The sequence below is a fragment of the Monodon monoceros genome, unplaced genomic scaffold, assembly GCF_005190385.1.
Source record: "Monodon monoceros isolate NGI ecotype Baffin Bay Population unplaced genomic scaffold, NGI_Narwhal_1 Super_Scaffold_17, whole genome shotgun sequence".
Classification (NCBI taxonomy): Eukaryota; Metazoa; Chordata; class Mammalia; order Artiodactyla; family Monodontidae; genus Monodon; species Monodon monoceros.
Genome location: NW_021703773.1, coordinates 7,428,207 through 7,450,209, shown reverse-complemented (window position 1 = coordinate 7,450,209; position 22,003 = coordinate 7,428,207). Strand labels below are relative to the sequence as shown.

At 41.5% G+C, this 22,003-nt stretch overlaps 1 protein-coding gene across 1 annotated transcript in view; it reads left to right on the top strand.

Annotated features, from left to right (window-relative positions):
• Positions 1-22,003, top strand: part of UNC5D (unc-5 netrin receptor D) — a 606,988-nt gene that overhangs the window by 555,483 nt on the left and 29,502 nt on the right. The window contains exons 12-14 of the mRNA XM_029226506.1: positions 6,478-6,646; positions 8,197-8,424; positions 17,198-17,347. Of these exons, the coding sequence (XP_029082339.1) occupies positions 6,478-6,646; positions 8,197-8,424; positions 17,198-17,347 (547 nt within the window). The remainder of the gene's footprint in view (positions 1-6,477; positions 6,647-8,196; positions 8,425-17,197; positions 17,348-22,003) is intronic.

Here is a 22,003-nt window from a genome sequence, read left to right as displayed (position 1 = left end):
ATACATAGCAGTTACTAGAGATAAATCCCCCAGGAAACCTAGTCATGCTATTGGGATGGACTGATGAGCCACGCTGCCTTCTAAAGGGCCCATATCTCCGAGAGATTCTGTGATTATCGTTTCCTGGGACTGATCTCAAAGATCTGGTCAGAGCTGCAGAGTGAGACAGGTGTCTTGACTCGAGTAAAATGAGAAATCATAAACCACAAACTGATTTTTATCCATAGCAAAGTTAGCACTCTAGGTCAGTGTACCAGGGTTTCAATGAAAAGAGAAAAAGAGAATAATAATAGTAAAACTGTGTCATCTCAGGCCCAAAACTGTAGGAGGCTGGAGCCAGCTTGCTTTCAGAGCTCCAATTTTAAAACTAAGTACAGCTTCCATCCATCGGCCTTTTATGTCTATTCCATTAAAATATGCTTTAATTATGGATCGACCCAGGGTCTGGCATAGTAAAACTATCATTACTCTCCTGCCCGCATTCCTGAGTGATGCTCTGGGAAAAGGTGATCAAACCTACATTCATCTATAATACAGACCTCAAGGAGGAAAGAAGGGAACGATAATTACCAAGCACAGCATGGCCGACGACAACAACAGTGAAAATCTCGTCTTTAAATATGGAGCTTATTGTTTTGCTTGAAGAGAGTGACACGCTACAAGCCTAGGGTCAGGTCAAGAGATATTGAGAGCAAAAGCAAAATGTGCCCGGATGCACCTCCAGACCTGCCGTGGTTAGCACTTGCCACCGTGTGGCTGACCTTCACCGTGACCTTACGTTGTGACTTTGGCGCTACAGAATGTGAGTCACGGTGTGCCAAGGTTTGGACCGTGACCTCACCACCACCAAGTGCAGAACGCTCATCACCTCCACCACACATTGTGTGCGGCTGTCAGCGACCCTGCTGACTTCATTTTAAGAGTTCCAGACAGATTCTCCCCGGGCCTCTCTTCATTCATTCATTCATATTTTTTTGTTTGTTTGTTTTGACGAAATTTTAAAACTTAAGGAAAAGTGGCAAGAATAGTACAGGTGACTCTTGAACAACACGGGTTTGAACTGGCTGGGTTCACTTTTTAATAGTAAACACTGCTATCTGTGCTTGGTTGGATCCATGCATGTGGAACCACGGATACGGTTTTCGACTGCACAGAGCGTTGGCGCCCCTAAACTCCCATGTGGTTCAAGGGTCAACTGTATAAAGAGTTCCCAGTTCTCCCACATCCAGATACACAAATGTTAACGTTTTACTACATTTACTGTGTTCTACTCTTTCTCCGCATGTGCATGGAGAGAGACATGCACATATGGAGAGAGGAATTAATAAATACACATCCACCTATATTTTTTTAACCATTGTGAACAAGATGTTCCCTTTTCCCCCTAGATACTTCAGTGTGTATATTCTAAACACAAACTCTTACATAAACACAGCACAATTATCACAATCAGGAAATTAACACTGATACAATACTATTATCTACTCTGCAGACTTGGTTCCTATATCACCTCTTATCTGAATAATGTCCTTCATGGCAAATGAAAATCCAGTTCCATTCACTTCGTTTTGTTGTCACATGCCTTTGGTCTCCTCTGATCTGGAGTAGTTCCTGAGTCTGTCTCTAGTTCATGATATTGACTACTTTTAAGAGTGCACATCAGCTATTTTGCAGAATGTCCCTCAGTTTGGGCTGGTATTTGTCGGATAATTCTCTTGATTAGATTCAGGTTATGTATTATTGGCAGGAACGTTACAGAAGCGATGCTGAGTTCTTTTCCCTTTTTCTTATCGGGAAGTATGTTCTGAAAATTCATCCCATTACTGGCAAGATTAACTTTGATGACTTGGGTTAGCTGGTGTCTGCCAAGGTTCTCAAGTATAAAGTCATGTTTACCCTTTGTAATTTTTAAGTGTGGGAAGATACTTTGAAACCACATAAATAGTTCTTTTCTTAAAAATTTCACCGATTATATTAGCATCCCGTTCATAATTCTTAACTGAGTCAGTTATTAATATGATTGGTTGTCAAATGATGACTTCCTACATTTATTAGTTGGCTTCCTATTGTATGGAAGAGTTTTCCCTTCCCACTCATCCATTCATTTATATCTGTATCTTTCGTGGGTTCTTATGTTATTCAGTGGGTTATCATCCTTTACCACCATTATTCACTTTGATGCTCAAGATGTTCTAGATTTGATCAGTGGAAACCACTGGCTCCTAAGCTTGCTTCAACAAATATTTGTGAGTGCTTGAGGCCTATATTAGGCACTGGGGTGCGGGAAATGGGTACAACAATGACCAAAACAGAAAAAAAAAAAATCCCTGGCCTCATAGAGCTTACATTTCAGTATGTGGAAGAGAAAAATAAACAAATGGTATAGTGCATTGGAGGGCAATGAGTGTGAAGTCAAAGAAAAACAGGGCTTCCCTGGTGGCGCAGTGGTTGAGGGTCCGCCTGCCGATGCAGGGGACACGGGTTCGTGCCCCGGTCCGGGAAGATCCCACATGCCGCGGAGCGGCTGGGCCTGTGAGCCACGGCCGCTGAGCCTGCGCGTCCGGAGCCTGTGCTCCGCAATGGGAGAGGCCACAACGGTGAGAGGCCCGCGTACCGCAGGAAAAAAAAAAGAAAGAAAAACAAAGATCAGGTTTTGATGTAGGAACGTTGCAGTTCCACGGCTTAGGCATAATTGGGGAACGCCTTGTTTGTAGGTGTCATTGCAGCAAAGGTCTGAAGGGCACGAGGGAGATAATCATGGGGACGTCTGGAGGAAAATTCCAGAGCAGCAGAAACAGCTGCAGTTCCTCGAGGGGGAACAAGCTGGCATTTTTAGTGGGATTCCTCAACTCAATATCATGAGTTGAGGACAGACCATGGAAGGGAAGCGTGAAAGCACTGCCAAGGTGCCTTCATTTCTTATAGTGCACATCCCTAAGGCACGTACTGAGATAAGAACCATCTAGTGAATAAAGTGGCCATCTCAAAAACACAGTTGCTATAGAAATAAGACTCATAAAAAGGTAGGAGAGGTGGGAGTTCAGTTGAGAAGCAGAACTTTTATGCATGGAGCACACACTAGGTGCTTTTTAGGCTTAACTTCGTTTAACTCTAGAACAATCTTAGAGTAGGTATTACGTTGCATGGGAGGCAAGTGAGGCTCCAAAAGCCTTTCCCTTCTGCCACCGTGTCTGGTTTTCATGCCACAGAAAAAGTCAGACGAGGGGTGTAATATCAGGGATGATGCCACAAAGAGCACAGTGAGGACACAAGAATGTTCTTTTCATCCACATTCTGTGTCCTCTGCGGCTCCTCTTGGTTTCCCCTGCCGGTAACTAAACAGGGTTAGTCACGTGGGGCTTTCTCTGTCTTGCCAGATTCCCAGGCAAGATGCTCCCAAGCCCTTTACCAGCACCCTTTCCTGCCATGTATATTTATTTTGTGGTTGGGGGCATGAAAGCTGCAAAGCTGACAGAATTTTCTCCAGAATTCTCAGCTGCACTGCGAGAGCAGAAGTTGGAATTCACAACCATGTTTCCATATAGTTACTCAACAAGCCACCTGCTTACACAGACCTGGCTCTTAAATTATTGATCTTTTTGTATCCGTAAGCATTCGTAAACATGCACAGCATATATATGGAGAAAAGGGCCGGGGAGGGGACACAATGAAAAAATTAAATAGCAAAAGTCTCACGCCAGCAGACTTTTCATACAGGAGGGTGTGTGATGCACTGACGTTGTTCATATCACGGTCCTGAAATCGCTGCTGTTATTAGTTCCCAGTTATTATTAGCTCACAGCAGTTTTAGAAAAATGTGTTGCCTTTTTTCTTTTTTTAACACCTAGCAAGAGCACGAATACTTCCTTGGCATATACTATGTAATGTGGGCAAACTTAAATGCCATCCATGCTTTCCTCCCAAATCTTTGGTTTTGCCCAATTAAGCCTCCTCTCCTCAGCTATCTTGTCCCTAGATGTCCTAGGTCTGTATTCATGGCTACACTTGCACTACATCTTTTCCTCCATCTTTACTTGGGATGTCACAAGAGCCAGCATTTCGACCAGCAATCTCCTAGTGCTAACAGAGAAGCAAAGTGCATCTGCTCACAGGGGTCAGGAGCCTGGAAGTCAGAAATCTGTGGTGATTCGGCTGCCGTCTCTTTGATTGACTTTTCTGTGACCTTATATTGTTACCACCTGCCCACACAGGCGTGTGGAGAGCTTTAACCAATATCTGTAAATCTCCCTGATTGCCACAGATAGAAGGTGGCAGAAAAGGGCAAATTATTATTAATTGTCGGGGAAAAAAAACGGAGAGATTAAATTTTGTTCCTTCACCAGAGAGAGACCTACATGCACGGACACCCTTTTCACGGTAGGAGGATTAGATATGTCTTAATTTACTTCCTTTGCACTTCCGGAAATGCCCAACGGCTGCTTAATGCAAAGCCCCATCCCAGTCCCCACGTTAAGTTTCCATGGGCACCATCTCTGACTCCTAATGCTGCTGACATTATTACCGAAAGGAGCCCTGCTATTCACAATGAGTGTGAGAGTTCACCTAATTAGCTACTTTCCATTCACTTGGCATTAAATAATTCCCCCAATTCCCATATGTTTGAATAATACGTTCAACAAGGGGGATCATTCTCTGAAAGCGATTAAATTGTTCTTTTAGGAGAGCTTGTCGTTGGTCACTCAGAAGCACCCCTGCAATCCCTGTCTGTGAAGGAGGCAGGCGGCAATTACACAGAAAGCACTTAACCCTCTCCAGTGGCCGCTGGCAGGCATCCACACGCAAGCTGCCACCTCGTGCTGGGTACAGTTTACACTGGAATTTTACATTTTTTTCAAACCTCAAGTATAGCGTTCTAGGCTGTTCATAGAGCATTTGTCATTGCTAATACAGGACTTTCCAAACCCACCCACCTCCCCGACTTGCCTGCCCTGCTTCAACATATAAGTGCATAAAAGACATTTTCAGTTTAGTCTGTGCTTTGCCTGTATGGGAAGAATTGGTAACTTTGGTTTGCCTACGTGGAAGGCTGAATTTTCGGAAGGCAGCTCCAGTGCTTCTTGGGGAGGGAGGAAGACGCTGTGATGGTGTTCAGGTCTAATTTAGATACAGTAGATACAAGATGCTCCTTCTAGCTTATAGGCCGTGCCTTTTATGGTTAACAGTGAATTATAGATAATGAGCTAAAGTGTGGCCATGACCAACTGGAGAGGGAACAAGCAGTGTCCTGTCATCAAAAGCAATTCAGAAATTAACAACGTTAGGCGTACTCATAGAAAACCTGTTTGTTCACACAAGATCACAGACAAGGTAGTATCTTTCAGTACTGATTCCATCCTGCTCAAAGGGCTGCTTTTTGGACCAGGGATGACATTTCTTAAATGTCCTTCCTAGGTGAGATGAGAGAAAGCTTAGGTAATAATACCAGTCCTAGCTCTCATGTTCCATTGTTCATCTGAGCATCCTAAACTGCTTTATGGACTATATTCTGTATCAGTATATTTCTTACAAGTGAAAATAAAGGCGGAAAAAATCAACTGGCTTGTTCAAAAACATACAAGCAGTTGGGGAAAATGAGGAGACTTCTGGGTTCTCACTGATTGCTGTCCTGTGAACTACCCCATTTACTCTTTGGGGCAGAGAGTAAAAACAAAAGACGCAAAAATGGAAGAGGGAGGCATTCAGTAAGGTGGTATTATTTCCTTTTAGTTAAATTTCTTTGATCTGTTTCGTGGCTCTGCCTTCGTATTGTAAATTATTCACAATACAGAAAAATCTGAACACCAGGTTTAGGTAGAATGATTTTAAATTTAGAGCTAAAATAGGAAAGAGATGAAACATCATATATATTTATGTATTTGATTATGCCGTTTATAACTGTCTATTGTGCTCTTGCTATATAACTTGTGTATTTGTGCATTGGCAGAAAATAAATGTTTTCAAAACCAGAAGAGACATACTCAGTCCTGGTACGTTTGAAGTGTTGCTTTGTTTACAAAAATAATTTGTTTTGTTGCTAAGTAGCGTTAAAGATATTTATAGAATGTGTTGTTGGGAGAAAGGAGTGTGATGATGGTAAGATTACCAGATCGGTCATTTCTATGAGGTCCGTGGCTTTGGTCATTGATAACGTTATCAGTGAGAATAAGGATTCAGCAGCTGGTGTGTGACCCGCCGGCCAGGTCTTTGCTTTCTCCTGCTCTGCCCTGTATTTCTGAAGAAGCATTTGTCATTTTGTTTTTCAAAACCTAGATTTGAAATCTAGGCTCAACCTCAGCCTGTGTGCTTGAGCAGTTCAGGATAGATGGCTGTGGTCTAGAAGAGCCATCCTCCAGGAGGTGGTGTTACTCAGGAGGGAGTCCCGGGAAAGGATTTTGCTAAACCTGCAACTAAATTCTCATTCAAATATGCCCCACTCCTTTACATGCTTCTCTCTTTTATCCTTTCCCAACCGTACAGCCTCCAGTCAGATGGCTCTGAGGTGCTCCTGAGTCCGGAAGTCACCTGTGGTCCCCCCGACATGATTGTCACCACTCCCTTTGCCCTGACCATTCCACATTGTGCAGACGTCAGTTCTGAGCACTGGAATATCCATTTGAAGAAGAGGACCCAGCAGGGCAAGTGGGAGGTGAGACCTGAGTCTTTCTTTTTTAAAAAACGGGGTTTGGGTTCCACCTGTGGAATGGATTTAACTTTTACCCTCTCTTCACACAAGTCAGCCGTGAAATTTGTGAGCATTTACTTGTTTTTCAGAGGGTTGGTGGCAAGTGTTCACAGCATGGTCGAGGTATTGGCTAGTGTTTTGGGGCAGTGTGTGTGTACATGTACCCTGTGTATCTGCCTTTGGTACATAAGACTGTGACTCCCGCCTTTGTTCCCAGGCCATGTCCCTGTCTGAACTGACTTTCCTCTGTGGCTTCTGTGGGGTTAGGGAAGAGGCCCAGGGCAAGCAAGCTGGATTCATAAAAGGAATCACTCTATCTGTTTTTGCCATCATAGGGATTGTAACAAATCTATGTTGAAGTATTCAGAAACAGAGTTGCTGCTAAATAGATGTTCATGAATTAATGAATGCATTGAAAATCATTCTATCTTGCCCTGTGTGTATGAGTACATGTAAGAAACAGTACAAGGAGAGAACAAAAGGGACAGAATGAGAATCCACAAGAGGAGAGTAAGGACGAGGGAGACAGCCACAGCAAAGAAAGATGGCAGCGGAATGACTATTCTTAGGGAAACCTCTGATTTATCTGTCTGATTGGGATTCCTTGGTGTCTGAGGTCAGTCTGCATGAAAGTAGGTGAATTATCTTGCTGGAACACAATGACCTAGTCCAGCCCTGGGATCCTACCTCCCCAGTCGGTGCTTCAGGCAAAAGAAGTCAAAGGAAAATCATGTTTCTTGAGGAGAAGAAAATTCCCAGTTGCTTCAGTGGATGACATTTACCCTGCCCGGCTATGTCTTGAAACTCGTCGCTATTCTTTATTGAAAATGCATTCTGCTATTTATTCAGTTGTGATACATCCACAGGCAAATTTCCCGGGGTGTTAAGTTCCATGGGTTTCCTAAAGGGACCAGGTTTTTTCTCTTTTCCATTACGTCTTGCTTTGCCTTGATTTTTACCATCTTTGTTTTTCTTCCCAGCACTTCCGCACTGTCATTTACATCCAGATGGTGTCAGATTCGTGCCCTATCACATGCCACCCATACCTTCTCAGGGAGGGTGAAATATTCTGATACGTCTTATCCAAACCATTTATTGAATGGTCCCTCGTGAATGATTTTGATGGAATGAAAGAGGAAAAAATATTTGAAAGAAATATTACCTTAAGGATAGGGAAAGAGGTTTTCAGAAATAGACCTTTATAAAAACATAAGAGTTTGCTCATTGATATTAATGTTCAGGGCTGTTTTTTGTTGTTGTTGTTTTTAATTTGGCCTTGAACAAATTAACTGAAAATTGGAGAACTTTGAAAGTGACGTTTGTTATAATCTACTAAATCGAATCCCAACACCCTGAATATAGCCATTCATTCAGTTCCTGATGTCAGCAGTTATTTTGAGAAAATGAGTTCAGTAAAAATATTCTGAAAAAAAATGTTATGTCCTTGCAAAGTGACTGTTAAATCACATTTTATTTCCCAAGCTGAGAGAATTCAACAGACCTTTTCCCAACAGGAAGTGATGTCGGTGGAGGATGAATCCACATCCTGTTACTGCCTTTTGGACCCCTTTGCGTGCCACGTGCTCCTAGACAGCTTTGGAACATACGCCCTCACTGGAGAACCAATCACAGACTGTGCCGTGAAGCACCTCAAGGTTGCGGTTTTTGGCTGCATGTCCTGTAACTCTCTGGACTACAACTTGAGGGTCTACTGTGTGGACAATACCCCTTGTGCATTTCAGGTCAGCCTTTTCTCTATAATTCTTCCTGTGGTGTCATGAAAGCATGGGGTTTCCTGAAGATCGGTATCAATAGAGAATCTGATTGCAGAGGGTCTGGAAAATGAACCCACATCACTGGCTAGATGGGGAAACCTCTCTCGAAACAAGAGCTGTGTTACTATGTGTCCAACAATGTGCTGAGGGTACAAGATACTTGCCAGTCGAGAGAAGAGTTAAATTAACACATAAGGAACACTGTGTGCTAAACCAGAAAATTGACTAGAAGTATAGTTGAGATTCAGAAAACAGAGACCCAACTGCAAGAGAGGAATTGGAGAAGAGTTCTGGAGGACCCTCAGGGTACTTTCTTGCATGAATGAGATTTAAGAGCAAAACAGGAAGGGATACCGTGTCCAGAAAAGAGAATGGCGAGAACCACAGGAACAAGAGTTATTTGATGTACGGCGAGCAGTAAGAAAAGTGCTTGGTCACCTGAAGGTTGCAGTGGGGGAACAACAATTATAAAGCATACCTCTCAGCAGGCTGTCACGTGACATCCTGGACACACAGTCTATTAATTTTTAGGGTTACTAGCGCAGAGATGGTTCCTTTCCATTTTTGGTCCTTTTAATCATGCATGATTCCTTTTAAATTAGCTACTCACAAAGAGTGCAAGTTTATTAATAGCAGCAAAGATAATGCAGAAGTGCCTGTGTAAGCTCTGCCCTTATATAAATAGCTCTCCTGACACATCCCAGATGCCAGCTATTCCAGTTCTGGATCATTAAGTCCATGATGCAGAGCTTTTCCTCAGGAACTAGCTTTTAAGACACTGAGCTGGAAAACTCATATTTACCAACAGAAGAGATACAGTGACCTGAATCCTGAATATAAATCAATAAAGGTGACACAGTGCCAACCTATGTGCCCAAATCTTCCCTGACTACCTCTTCAGTAGCACAGGTCATTATAAAGGGCACGCTTCATATTTGGCTGTTCACAAAAGGGACCTTTTTCATAAGGGGTGCCATTCTGTAAAGAACAGTTTGTTCTTTACAAACTGTTAAACCTCATCCTAGGAATGGCATTTTAAACTCTTCACCTGCTTCTGAGACCCCCTAATCAGAGGATTTCTCCAAGATAAAATACCTGACATTCAGTAATCAAAAATAATAAATTGACATATGATATCACTTGTATGTGGAATCTAAAAATATGACACAAATGAACCTATCTACGAAACAGAAACAGACTCACAGACTTGTGGTTGCCAGGAGGATGGGGGGAGGGAGGGAGGGGGTGGGAGTTTGGGATTAGCAGATGCAAACTATTATACATAGAATAGATAAACAACAAGGTCCTACTTTATAGCCCAGGGAACTATATTCAATATCCTGTGATAAACCATAATGGAAAAGAATATGAAAAACAATGTGTGTATATATATATATATATATATATATATGTATATACAATCACTTTGCAGTACACGGTTTGCAAGGCAGCAGAAATAGAGACGCAGATGTAGAGAACAAATGTATGGACACCAAGCGGGGAGAGCAGGGTGTGGTGGTGGTGGTGGTGGGATGAAGTGGGAGATGGGGATTGACATGTTATACACTAATAGGTATAAAATAGACAACTAATAAGAAAAAAAAGTTTGCGGTACAGCAGAAATTAACACAACACTGTAAATCAACTGTACTTCAAAAAGAAAATTGAGGTTCCTACCGCCACTGAAGAGTTGTAAAATGCACCATCACACAAGTTGGATGTTTAGTAACTCAGCCAGATTTTGAAAGCTGAGTAAACATGGAGCGGGGGGAGGATTTCCAATCTCCCGGGCTCATATGAGTAACCCACTGCTAACTAGGGTTACTGTTGAGGATCTGTTCATCACAACTGCCTTGGAAGCCAGCCGTCATAACCAGTCTGGAATTTCCTTTGAATAACAGTCTCACTGCTGATGTATATACCAGTGAGTTAGACATTCGCCCAAGGAGTTTCTTCTAAGGGACTTGCAGATAATGTCTTTTCATTCCCATTCACTGCTCTCAGATTCTAGAAGAGCTCAACCGTTAACAGCTGAATTGCAGTGGGAATCATGAAAGTGAGGCTCAAACCACAGCTTTTCAAACCACTATCCATCCCTGTGGGTAGTAGACCCTTCTTAATCAATGCTCGAGAAACTGGTATACTCCCTCGTATTGAATATAAATGTCTTTATTTCATCACTGAGAGAGATTTCTTAAAATTCTTTAATTTTGCTGTAGAGAAATGTTTTTTCCAGTGGAGATACCTTTGGCCCCATTGATCGGAATCTGATCACCTCCAGTGATTCTTTCCCTCTCCTATTATGTCAAATAAAGCTGATTTTAAAGTTGAGTTGGGTTGTACTTGTTATTGACAGAATGTATGTGACAGCTGTCGTGAACAGCAAAGGGCATGCTTCTCCCCTGGGCTTCTGAGAGACCATCAGCCTTGGCTGAATAACTTTTCTGGCCCACAGAAAGATTAGAACATAACTTGTAGCTTTTCTGAACACAACCGTTTACTCCGCGGTCTTAGTCTCTGAGTTTTGTGCAAGAAAGGAATCTTGCTTTCTAGATTTTTATATTGCTAAGTGAATGTGTTCAGGACCTCCTCCCCAGGTTCATTTAAACGTCCTTCATATCCCAAATCATCTATGTCATATTTTTTCATGGCTTCATATATGGTATTTAATTAGAGGGAAATATTATATAGTTACTAACCCACTAAAACAGTTCCACTTGAAGAAAGCCGTAGCAACAGGACACTTTCAGAACCTCTAAAAGACTTCACACATTAATATTCGCTCCTCCCAACTTGTGTGGTATGAGCTGAACATCTTGTATGCAGTGATGACTCACCTTCTATAACTCAAATAGAACCCTAACTTCTTAATCAAAATTCATAGGTAGTTTTTTTTTTTCATGAAGCATTTCTGCAGAAATTGCCTACCCTGGAATTTGCCTCTGTTCCGTTATCACTGTAATGAAAATGTTTGTCATGATTTGGAAATAGAGACCAAGCGTGGCTGTGACAGTTGCTGTATTATTTATTGTAGTACATCTTTCATAGTTCAAAGTAATGATACATATGAGCCCAGCTAGACCTGGGCTTGTAACCAAGAAGGAAGCCTGGTTAAAGGACATGGTTGCATTTTCACGCCATTTCCATCTCCCTGGGAAACTATGTCTCCGCAAAAGCCCACCTTCTCACTGGAAATCCTTGGAAGACGGGCAGCTTCTAGACCCAACTCTCCTGTCCTCTTAGAACTAGGTGGGGACCTGGCAAGACAGTGGCCTCACCAAAAAATATTCCTTTATAGGATTTTAGTAATCAAACAAACATTCTTCATTTTTTTGCCATGCCCTCCTTTGCCTCCTGCAGGGCTGCTTCCCATTTGCTCTGGGGATATTTCATCTGAATCCTAGTAGCAATTTCTTTGAATCACAGAAGCAAAATGCCTCATGCACCTTGGTAAGGCATAATTAATTTGGTTTCAGATTTTTGAAGCTATGTTCTAATAAATACATCTAAAACCATCTCAGTGGAAAATTAAATCCGCTCAGATAGGCTTTTTTAAAAAAATACAAATGCCATCTGCCTTAAGGTGAGAAAGGGACCAGTGACTTCTTGTCCTTCCTGTTCCTGTATTTCTGTAATAATTAGAGCTGCAATTTTATGTTTTTGTTTGACATTGGCACTTTTGATGAACTCAAACCAAAGGTTGAGGAAAGGTGATATATTTTCAAAGTTGTAACATGTTAAGACCTAGGTTTTTGTTATTTTATTACATTCTCTCTCTCTCTCTTTCTCTCTCTCTCTCACACACACACACACACACACACACACACACACACACACAGTTCAAACAAACCTTAACATAGGGAAAGCAAGGAATTAATCACTTGCCCTATCTTAGGGGGGAAAAAAAAACACAACTAATTTTTTTCTCGATTTCTCCCAGCACTCCTATTCAGTACCTCTGGGTCCTCCTTACTTACTTGGCATTAATGGAGATTTAGAATCTAATTTCAGAGGATTTCCTCCAGATGTAGCTCTTGTGTTTATCAATAATACAACCTTGGAAAATATCATTCACGTAAAGCAGTTAAAGGAAAACGCCACAGCGACATAACTTCTGTGTGTGTGTGTGCACTTAAACAGTTTTGTCTCATAAATATGTAAATTCAGCCTGCTTGTTTTAGTATCCCTGAAGCACACCTGAATATCGCTGCCTGTCTCATTAAATCAACATAAATGGCTCAGTGAGGCACAAAGCACAAGTTTCTCCTGGCCACAACTCCTAGCCCTGGATGACTAGCAACCGCCAATGTGAAATGATGAAACAGAAGAGACAGAAAAACCACCAACCATAGCCTTTATACATCTTATATACAAGAAACCAGCCAGACCCTACTTTCTACTTTAATTAACACAGATATCAATTTAACAGTAGACTCAGAGGTTTAGCCAAGGGCCCTTATCACATAGGAGGCAGATAGGAAAAAGTCAAATGGATATCAGATTCCACTCTCGGGGTGATGCATCCGTGTGAATGACTCCGAAGGAGCTCAGCAGAGTTGTTTGTACCACTGATTCCCAAACCTGGCCGGACATCAGCGTCATCTGAGAAGTATTTAAAAATACAATGTCTAGGCCCAGCCCCTGAGCGGAATACAGTAGGTTTAAGGGGCGTAACTGGGAATTCTGTGTTAAGTACAATTTATCCTATTTGGAGAGGGATTTAAGCTTGCACTCTGAAGCCAGTTGTGCCTTTACAAATATATAAATACAGTGATGAGTTCATTATTGGGCTTCTTCATTTTAATAAGTAATTGGTTTGTTACAAAATAGCTATAATTGCTTAATATTTTGTACAAGGTTACAAGACACTGTTAATTGTATGTAGCTGGTTCAGTATGTGGAGATTAAAGTAATCAAAAAAACAAAAGTAAAAATAAATTATGGTTATATTTAAATTGGAGGCCCTAAAGCAGAAATCTTTAAGAGGTGCCATTTTCCTCGGTGATAATTGTAAGTGGATATCCATTTTAAAAATCCCTAATATCCTCAGGGATGGCTTAGATAGTATATATAACCACAGGGCAAAAACTTTTTTTTAACTTTTTATTTTATATTGGAGTATAGCCGATTAACGATGCTGTGATAGTTTCAGGTGCACAGCTAAGCGACTCAGCCGTACATGTACATGTATCCATTCTCCCCCAGACTCCCCTCCCATCCAGACCGCCACATAACATTAAGCAGAGTTCCCTGTGCTATATAGTAGGTCCTTGTTGGTTATCCTTTTTAAATATAGCAGTGCGTACATGTCAATCCCAAACTCCCTAACTATCCCTTCCCTCCACCCTTCCGCCCACCCCCCACTCCCCGGTAACCATAAATTCACTCTCGAAGTCTGTGAGTCCATTTCTGTTTTATAAATACATTCATTTGGATCATTTCTTTTTAGATTCCGCATATAAGTGATATCATACGATATTTGTCTTTCTCTGTCTGACTTACTTCACTCAGTATGACAATCTCTAAGTCCACCCACGTTGCTGCAAATGGCACTATTTCATTCTTTTTTATGGCTGAGTAATATTCCATTGCATATATGTACCACATCTTCTTTATCCATTCCTCTGTCGATGGACATTTAGGTTGCTTCCCTGTCCTGGCTATTGTAAACAGTGCTACAGTGAACACTGGGGTGCATGTCTCCTTCTGGACCATGTTTTTCTCCAGATATATGCCCAGGAGTGGGATTGCTGGGTTATATGGTAGCTCAGTTTTTAGTTTTTTAAGGAACGTCCCATACTGTCCTCCATAGTGGCTGCACCAATTTACATTCCCACCAACAGTGCAAGGGCGTTCCCTTCTCTCCACACCCTCTCCAGCATTTATTGAAAAACAGACTGACTTATATCATCTTTACATATATCTTGCAGTAATGAAAAATTACTTATGGGACAGTGTTAATAGCAGTCTGACCTTCACATGACTCTTAAAAACATCAAGCATAGTATAGGAAAATGCAGGGAAATCTAGTAGGAAAAATACTAGACCATGAACAGGTACTGATATAGTAGCTCTGTCACTAGCCATGTGGCTTCAGGCAAATCACTTTCTTGGGGGTAAGGGGGAGGGTCTCCATGTTTTCCTCTGTAAATAATCAAGTTTTAAATCACTAACTACCTTAAGTTCCCTTCAAGTGTGATGATGCTATGTAGTTTCTAAATATTAAAATAGACTAGCTCTACACAAAGTAATTCATGGCCTTGAACAAGTCACTTCATCGCCTGACCTCGGTTTATTTCTCTGTACTTTCAGGCAAGTCAGATTTAAAGAACAGGGATACACTTCAGAGAGCCTACCCAGTCAAATGTACTTTGACAAGTCAACACCGTTGTTATTCCATGGCTTTAATATGGTTTGAATAAGCAAATTTCTTATTTGTCCCTGTTTCTAACCTTGAATGGCAAAGAGCAGGTAGTATATTACCATGCTAATGATTTTGCTTGGCTGTGGATAAACCCAAGTAAAGAACTGAAGCCTAAAGATTAAGTGACTTGCCCAAGACCATGCAGAAATGTGATTAGAAGCCTGTGCTTCCATTTTTGGTTTACAAGATGAGTGCCCTCTTGAGTATATATAACCCTCAGGAAATTCTCATACTCCCTGAAACCCGAACAACATTACTCTAAACAAAAATACAAGTCCCTAGCATGGTAAGGGAGAATTCGTGATTGGCCCCTGCCCTATAATATTCATCACCTCCAGCCATACACTTTCCACCCTAACCTTCTATCCCAGCTCTGTCTGGCCTCCGTGCCTTTGTGCAGAGCCCATTCAGTGTCTGGAATGCACTCTCCCTCCTTTTCCCATGAGTAGCCCCTATATTTACTTCCAGGCTCAGTTCAAATATCACTTCCTCTATTAATTTCCCAATTCATTTCCTGGCCTTTCTGCCCATCTGGGTTAGGCACCCTCTGTCTTGCCTTAACCTTTGGGAATATACATATTTGTAATAGTTAGATACTATATTATACTCATATGCTTGCTGTTCTGACCCTCTCTCTAGACTGTGAGCTCCTTGGCGTTTCATTTCTGTCCACCCAGTGCCCAGCTCAAGCACTGCTCCACTGGACACTCATTAAATCTCAAAAGAGGGAACAGACCAGGATCCGTAAAGACCTAAAGTCAGCGTCTGGCATTAATTCCCTTTCCTCCCGCCCTGCCTCTTTCCTTCCACTGCTTGCAGCCCTCACTAGACACTGACCACTGTGTTATTATGTCCAACGCTTAGACCCACAAGGTAATGAATTATCTAGCACCGCCCTGTCCAGTGCGGTAATTGCCAACCGTGTGTGCGTATCTACATTTGAATTAACTAAAATGAAAATCTTAGTTCCTTAGTCACTCTAACCACTCTGGCTAGTGGACACCATATTGGAAAGCACAGGTATGGACCACTTCCATCATCGCAGCAAGTTCAGTGCTGACTCAGGGCCCCAAGACACACCCCTTCCACACCCCAAGAGCTGGAGAAAATGACACTGGAATGGAATCGTTTAGTCCTGAGAAGAGACACTAGTAGCCTGTTAACAGTTTGTGTGTACATGAAGGATAAAAGCTGGAAAGCTGCCGCTTAGAAACATTTTCATTAATGTTAATCTATACATAGACAAGAGATGGGAAAGATAACTTCTGAAGCTGTTTTCACTCCCTGATAATTGAAATGTAAGTTTTATTGTATTTATAAACCTATTTGCTTGGCTTCTTACAACCTTTTTGAAACTCTGGGAAGATTATAGGACATCATTAAAGGATTTCAGTTTTCCTATTTATCCTAGCTCTGCAAGGAAATTATAAGTCAGTTAATGGTGATTTTTTTAAATGGGGATTTAGGGAAATCTTTCATCTCCACTAACACTGAAAACCTCACCCCCTACAGTAGTCTGACATTTTATAGCACTCATATCTGTTCTATTATTTCACTTGTCTTATGGAGATGATTCTAAACGCCACAAATTTGAAACCAGTTAAATGGTTTGCTTAATAGAATGTATGTGAACTGTGTTTGTATGAGATATAATTATAAAGATTTGTCAGTGAAAGATAGAGGAGTATTCATCTCAGGATTTGATTTCTTTTTTTTTCTGAGCTGAAACTGACTTGGCAACTTATTTTTTCTTGGCCTTTTGGCATAACTTCTGTGAACATTACTACAAATAAACATGATACATGCATTTGCAACATTTATTTTGAGCTAAAGGATAAATATTGGGTGATGCCTGTGTTAGTGACAAACGAGGGAACCAGAGCGGAGGAGGGGCTGCGTCTCCCTTTCTCATGAAATATGATGATGTGTTAAGTACAAATACATCCCTTGATTATGGCGATATCAGGATGAAATTCACACAGTGCTGAAAGCTCAATAGTATTACAGTTTGCTTGGGGCAAAGGAGGTCTCCCAGTTTTAAAGACAGGCGCAGTGTGTGTAAAAGCCTCAACAATACATTAATGAAGAACAATTGCTTCTTTGTGTCCGGATCCTCATTTCTCAGCAGCCTGTATGTAGCCCCTTTGTCCTGACCTTGCAAGGATGGGGGTGGGGTGTAAAAGTAGAGTGTGCTCATCATGCTGTTTGTCTCTTCCTGGGAGACACGTGAGAGGGAGTATACGTATCTGTGGAAGGAAAACGTGGAGGAAATTGGGTACTTTATTGTTGTGCTTCTTTCTTTTTCTTGCCCTCTAGGAGGTGGTTTCAGATGAAAGGCATCAAGGCGGACAACTCCTGGAAGAACCAAAGTTGCTGCATTTCAAAGGGAATACCTTTAGTCTTCAGATCTCTGTCCTTGATATCCCCCCATTCCTCTGGAGAATTAAACCATTCACTGCATGCCAGGTACTGGCCAAATGGGTTTCTGACAGAAATAGCTTTGCTTTAACCAGCAAGTAGATCACAAGCCCTGGTGAGGGTACTCTTGACTTTCCTCCTCCTTTAAAACTATGGATTTAATTTCAAAGCTGTCACAGACATGTAACAGTTTGGACTACACCCAGGGGATGAAACCTATTGTCATAAATCCATGGGTTTCTAACACGTGGGGGGAAAAGGGGCTTGTGTGTCAGGTAATGTGACATTTCTCCTCTCTCCTGCTTAAATCGCCACTCGGGATAGGTTGAAGGTGGTCATGTAACAACTTAGAGCAGGATGTGTTTGTGGGTTTGTTTTGATTCAGATCAGTTCATTATGAGACACAGTTTTAATCCTGTTCAAGTACAAATGAACTGGATTGTCAGGGAGAAACCTTTTAAGGGTGATAATTTTGAGTTGTAGAGAACTCTGGCCAACCAGATGGGAACAAGAGATTCTGTCCTGAATATATGAAGTGCTTGCTGCCAGATGAATTGAGCAAGATGGGAAGAAGAAATCACAAATTGAAAAACAAAGCAATGTCAATGCCTCTTAGAATCTTTTTATAACTATAAAAATATTTATGTATGATTGTTCACACACCTCATTATTAGAGACTTTAAAAAAAACTGCAGGATGACTTACGAGTCTCCTTGGATCATTTGTAGGGATTTCGAGTAGTTGCTTAGCATGAAAAGATATCAACTTGTGATCTTGTCACTGAATTCTATGAAAATTTCCAGTGATAAGTATTGTCATGAGAAGCAGCCAGCTGGTCTACCACCGTTTCCTAAGCTAGAGTCATCTGTGCTTCAAGTGACAGGACATTTCCCTCACTCTGGGTAAGCTTCTGGGAGACTCACATCGATCTGGACTCATAGGACGCTTTCAGACTTCTCTGTTCTTCCCATCAGCATAACCTGCAGAGCCTTGTGGTTTTGTAACCTTTCCACCTTTACAGCATTCATTTTCTAAAAACCATGCACAAGATATACCGGCTTGTCAGGATGGAAATAAGCTAAATCTCAAAGAGAAAAACCTTGGCCATGCCATGAGAGTTAGAAAGAAGTTGTACGACCAACACCTTATACTTCTAAACTTCAGAATTTTCAAATTGGTTAAGGCCATATTTTTATATTTACTTTTCAGATTTCTCATTACCTTGGGAATTGCCCCCTCTATGTATAACTTGAGCACATTCAAAGCAACAAGAATCTCTCTCAGGGCCCTGTACAATTTTTTTGAAAACTTTACCATATTTCTTTTTATGGAGATAGGTTTTCTATGAATAAGTGTATTATTTATGATGTTCTAGACCTAGGTGTCTCTGTTTCCCAGAAAGCAGTATTCAAAGTTTCTAGTCCAAATTGAACTTCAGGGTATTATTAAAACAAATCCTGAGTCATGCAAATTCCTCTGTGTATTAATCTTTATTGATTTAAGGGCATCATTTCACTGGATCTAGTACAAGTGACTCAGTCCAAAGTAACTATTAAGTTTAATGCTTGGAGATTAAAAAAAAAAAAGTCAGATGAAAGAACCATAACCTCTCAGTGGCACTTAAACAACAATTCCAACACCAGGGATTCCAAAGAGAGCCTCAGGTAGAAAAGGCTTGGTGGAGGTTAATGCCTGCCCACCCCAGAGGATGCAACAGGGCCGGCCAAAGGCAAAGGGCACTGGCTAGCAAGAAAACCCAACCAGCTTTACTGCCAGGATGGCTTGGATTACATAGAGGTTGTGAACAACTAGAAGCGTTTGCCTTCTGTAATTGAGCATAATTTGAAAGAGTCTTGGAAGGCTGAGAAACAATTTAATTTTCTCTGCACCAGGAGGCTTGCCGCTGAGTTTTCATTTCCACTTCATTTTTCTTCCCCACAAATGGCTTTCTGCTCTATTCTTCCTTTCTCTTCACCACCCTTAGAACCAATTTCTTTGCTCCTGTGATCACTGAACGCCCAGCAGTACGCCTACATGTGGTGCTTGTCTTAATGGCCATGCTGTGTTTGCTCTAGGCATCAGATTCTAACACTCTGGGGAGGGTTTGTGTTCAGAATGCTTGAACTTCATGGAGAACATCATGTGCGCTGACAAACTCGGTGTGGATAATAGAGAATGGCTTTTTGTTAAGGCTTAGTGGATAAGGACTCACAGAGCACTATCATGGAGACAGAAAACCTCACTACTCCTGACATCATTTATAGGTCTCTCCTTCAACTGGTAAATGTCCCTGTCATCTTCTGTCATCTTCCAAGTCAGTGGGTAGAAGACCTCTGGTATTCTTGTCTTCTTGTTCCTCTCTCCCTTTCTCTAACTTCAAATCAGGAATCTGGGAATTGACATATTCCAGTTGGTACCCAAAGCTTACTCTCCTAAAAAAAAACCTTCCTTTCCTCTTCCGGGAAAGGTGGAATTTCTCAGGGAGGTACCTAGTGCATAGAATAGTTGTGCTATCAGACACCAACCAAGAGATGTTTTTAGAATGATGTGAGTTCAAGACTGGGTCCAGAGCTATGTGATGAGAGCCTACATATTAGGACCAACTAGATTTTAAATCTTGTTGGTTTCGATTCTGGAGGACGACAGTTTATAAAATGCTAGGCTACAACCCTTATTGCTTGTGAAACCGGGTATGATGGGTGAAAGGGAAGGGTATGTGAGTTCTTAGGAGATCTGGTTACCATAGCCCCCACTAACCTTGATTCAAAGAAAAAAATGAAGCCCACAACACTAGTCCTTCCAAAATAAGCAATTAATTATGCCCCCTTTTCTTAAGACTCTACCACAGTTAGTGATATGCTATTGTCCCCTTGGAAGACTTAGCAATCCTCCTTTAGAGGGAAACAACTCTGCTCTCAGTAGGTTACTGGGACCTGAGAGCTACTTCATCATCGTTTCCTTTATTCCTTGCTGCCTGTGGGGTGAAGAAGCTGTAGTAAACAGTATGCGATAAAATATTAATTTATTGTCTAAATCCTACAAAACACCAAGCCAGGCTGTCACCTCTGTAGGATAAAAGCAGCTGTCTTACAGCATGCTACGTATCTCGGAGAACCCAGTGTCTGTCTCCTGCTAGGATATGATTTACATGGTCCCCATCTGCTAGGAAACTAATTATAATGGGACTCAAAATGAAAACATTTCCGGAATTCTTTAAACACCCAGAACTTTGCTACACTTTGTCCTTTTGTATTACTTTCCACATAATTCCTCTCAGTTCAGTGAGCAGCTTGGTGTTTTGCCTTTTTTTTTTTTTTTTTGGAATAAATGAAAGCAAAGATGATTGCCCTGAAAACACACTAATCACAGTGCTTCTAATTCTGTTATTTTTCAGTGTTTTTTTGAGCACTACTGGTAGCTGCTACTCAACAATTAAAAGATATTCTTTTGACACTGTCTCAATATCAGATTTTTAAAATGTTTTGATTGTGTGCCGTAGAATGGAAAGAGAAAAGAGAAGAATTTTTTTGTTTGCTGATTCTCACGTCTTTCTGCAAGAAAACATTATCTCTGTGGTGGGTTTTTCCAGTGTTCTCAGGAGAAAATATACAAAATTTAGCAAGTGACACCACAGAAGATACTTTTCAATAAGTGGTCAGTGCCTTTTTTTTTTTTTTTTTTAAGGAAGGTAAGCATTACCTAGGATTCAAAGCTACTGCAGAAGAAATGTAGGTTTGTTTAAGATCTGGACCTTGAATTCAGCTCTGTCTAGAGCCCTGAAGTGCAAACATTGATATTACACTGTAATGACTCAAATTTCAGATTTAGAAAACAAAAACCTCCTTAGTTAGCTTAGTTAGGCAAAAACACCTATGAACCGTAGAGCCCTCTGTTATAGTTACTTTCGTTGAAGGGGATGGTGCAGAGTAACTCTATCAAAATGTGCTGGCTTGGGGAAGGGAGTGAGCTTGAGGGCTTGTACACTGAGACTGGAGAGAGTCAGGATGAGGTGATCGAGGATGGAAGAAGCCCTTGAAGGCCAGGCAAGGGACTGTGTTTGTTTTGTTTTGTTGGCCGCACAGCATGGGGGATCTTAGTTCCCCCTGCAGCAGAACCACGGAGTCCTAACCACTGGGCCACCAGGGAAGTCCCAGGGGGCTGTGTTTATCACGCAGGCATCCTGGGGCCATTCTGGTCCCCCAAGCGGAGGAATCATGTAATGAAAGCAGAGTTCCCAGGTGATGTGGTCACATCAGTGCCCCTCCCCCTCACTTCATGATTACAGGTAAAAGAGAGACCATAAGCTCTTCCCTAAAGAATACCAATCAACTGCTTTCTGTTTCCTCCCCAGTCAAGCCTCAACCCCCTCATTAACCCGTGTAGTAGCGACTGAAGATAGGAAGTTTGCTGAACACTTTACTCCCAGTTAGCTATGATGACATCAGAGAAGATTACGTGTGGAGATAGAAAAATTGGAGGAGAATGACGATGAGAGAGAGATGGTGATAATCCGTTTTCAAAAGGTAGACCTGTCTGAGAAGGGAAAGGCCAGCTAAAATTGTTGGTTGATTTGGGGTATGTTTATAATTGATTAGGGGTATAATGTCAGTGATGGATGATAATGAAATAAAAACCAGAGATGTAGCTGTTGGAGTTCTCCACAGAGAAATGGCAGTTGGGCGTATGTGAGCAGATGGGGTTTTG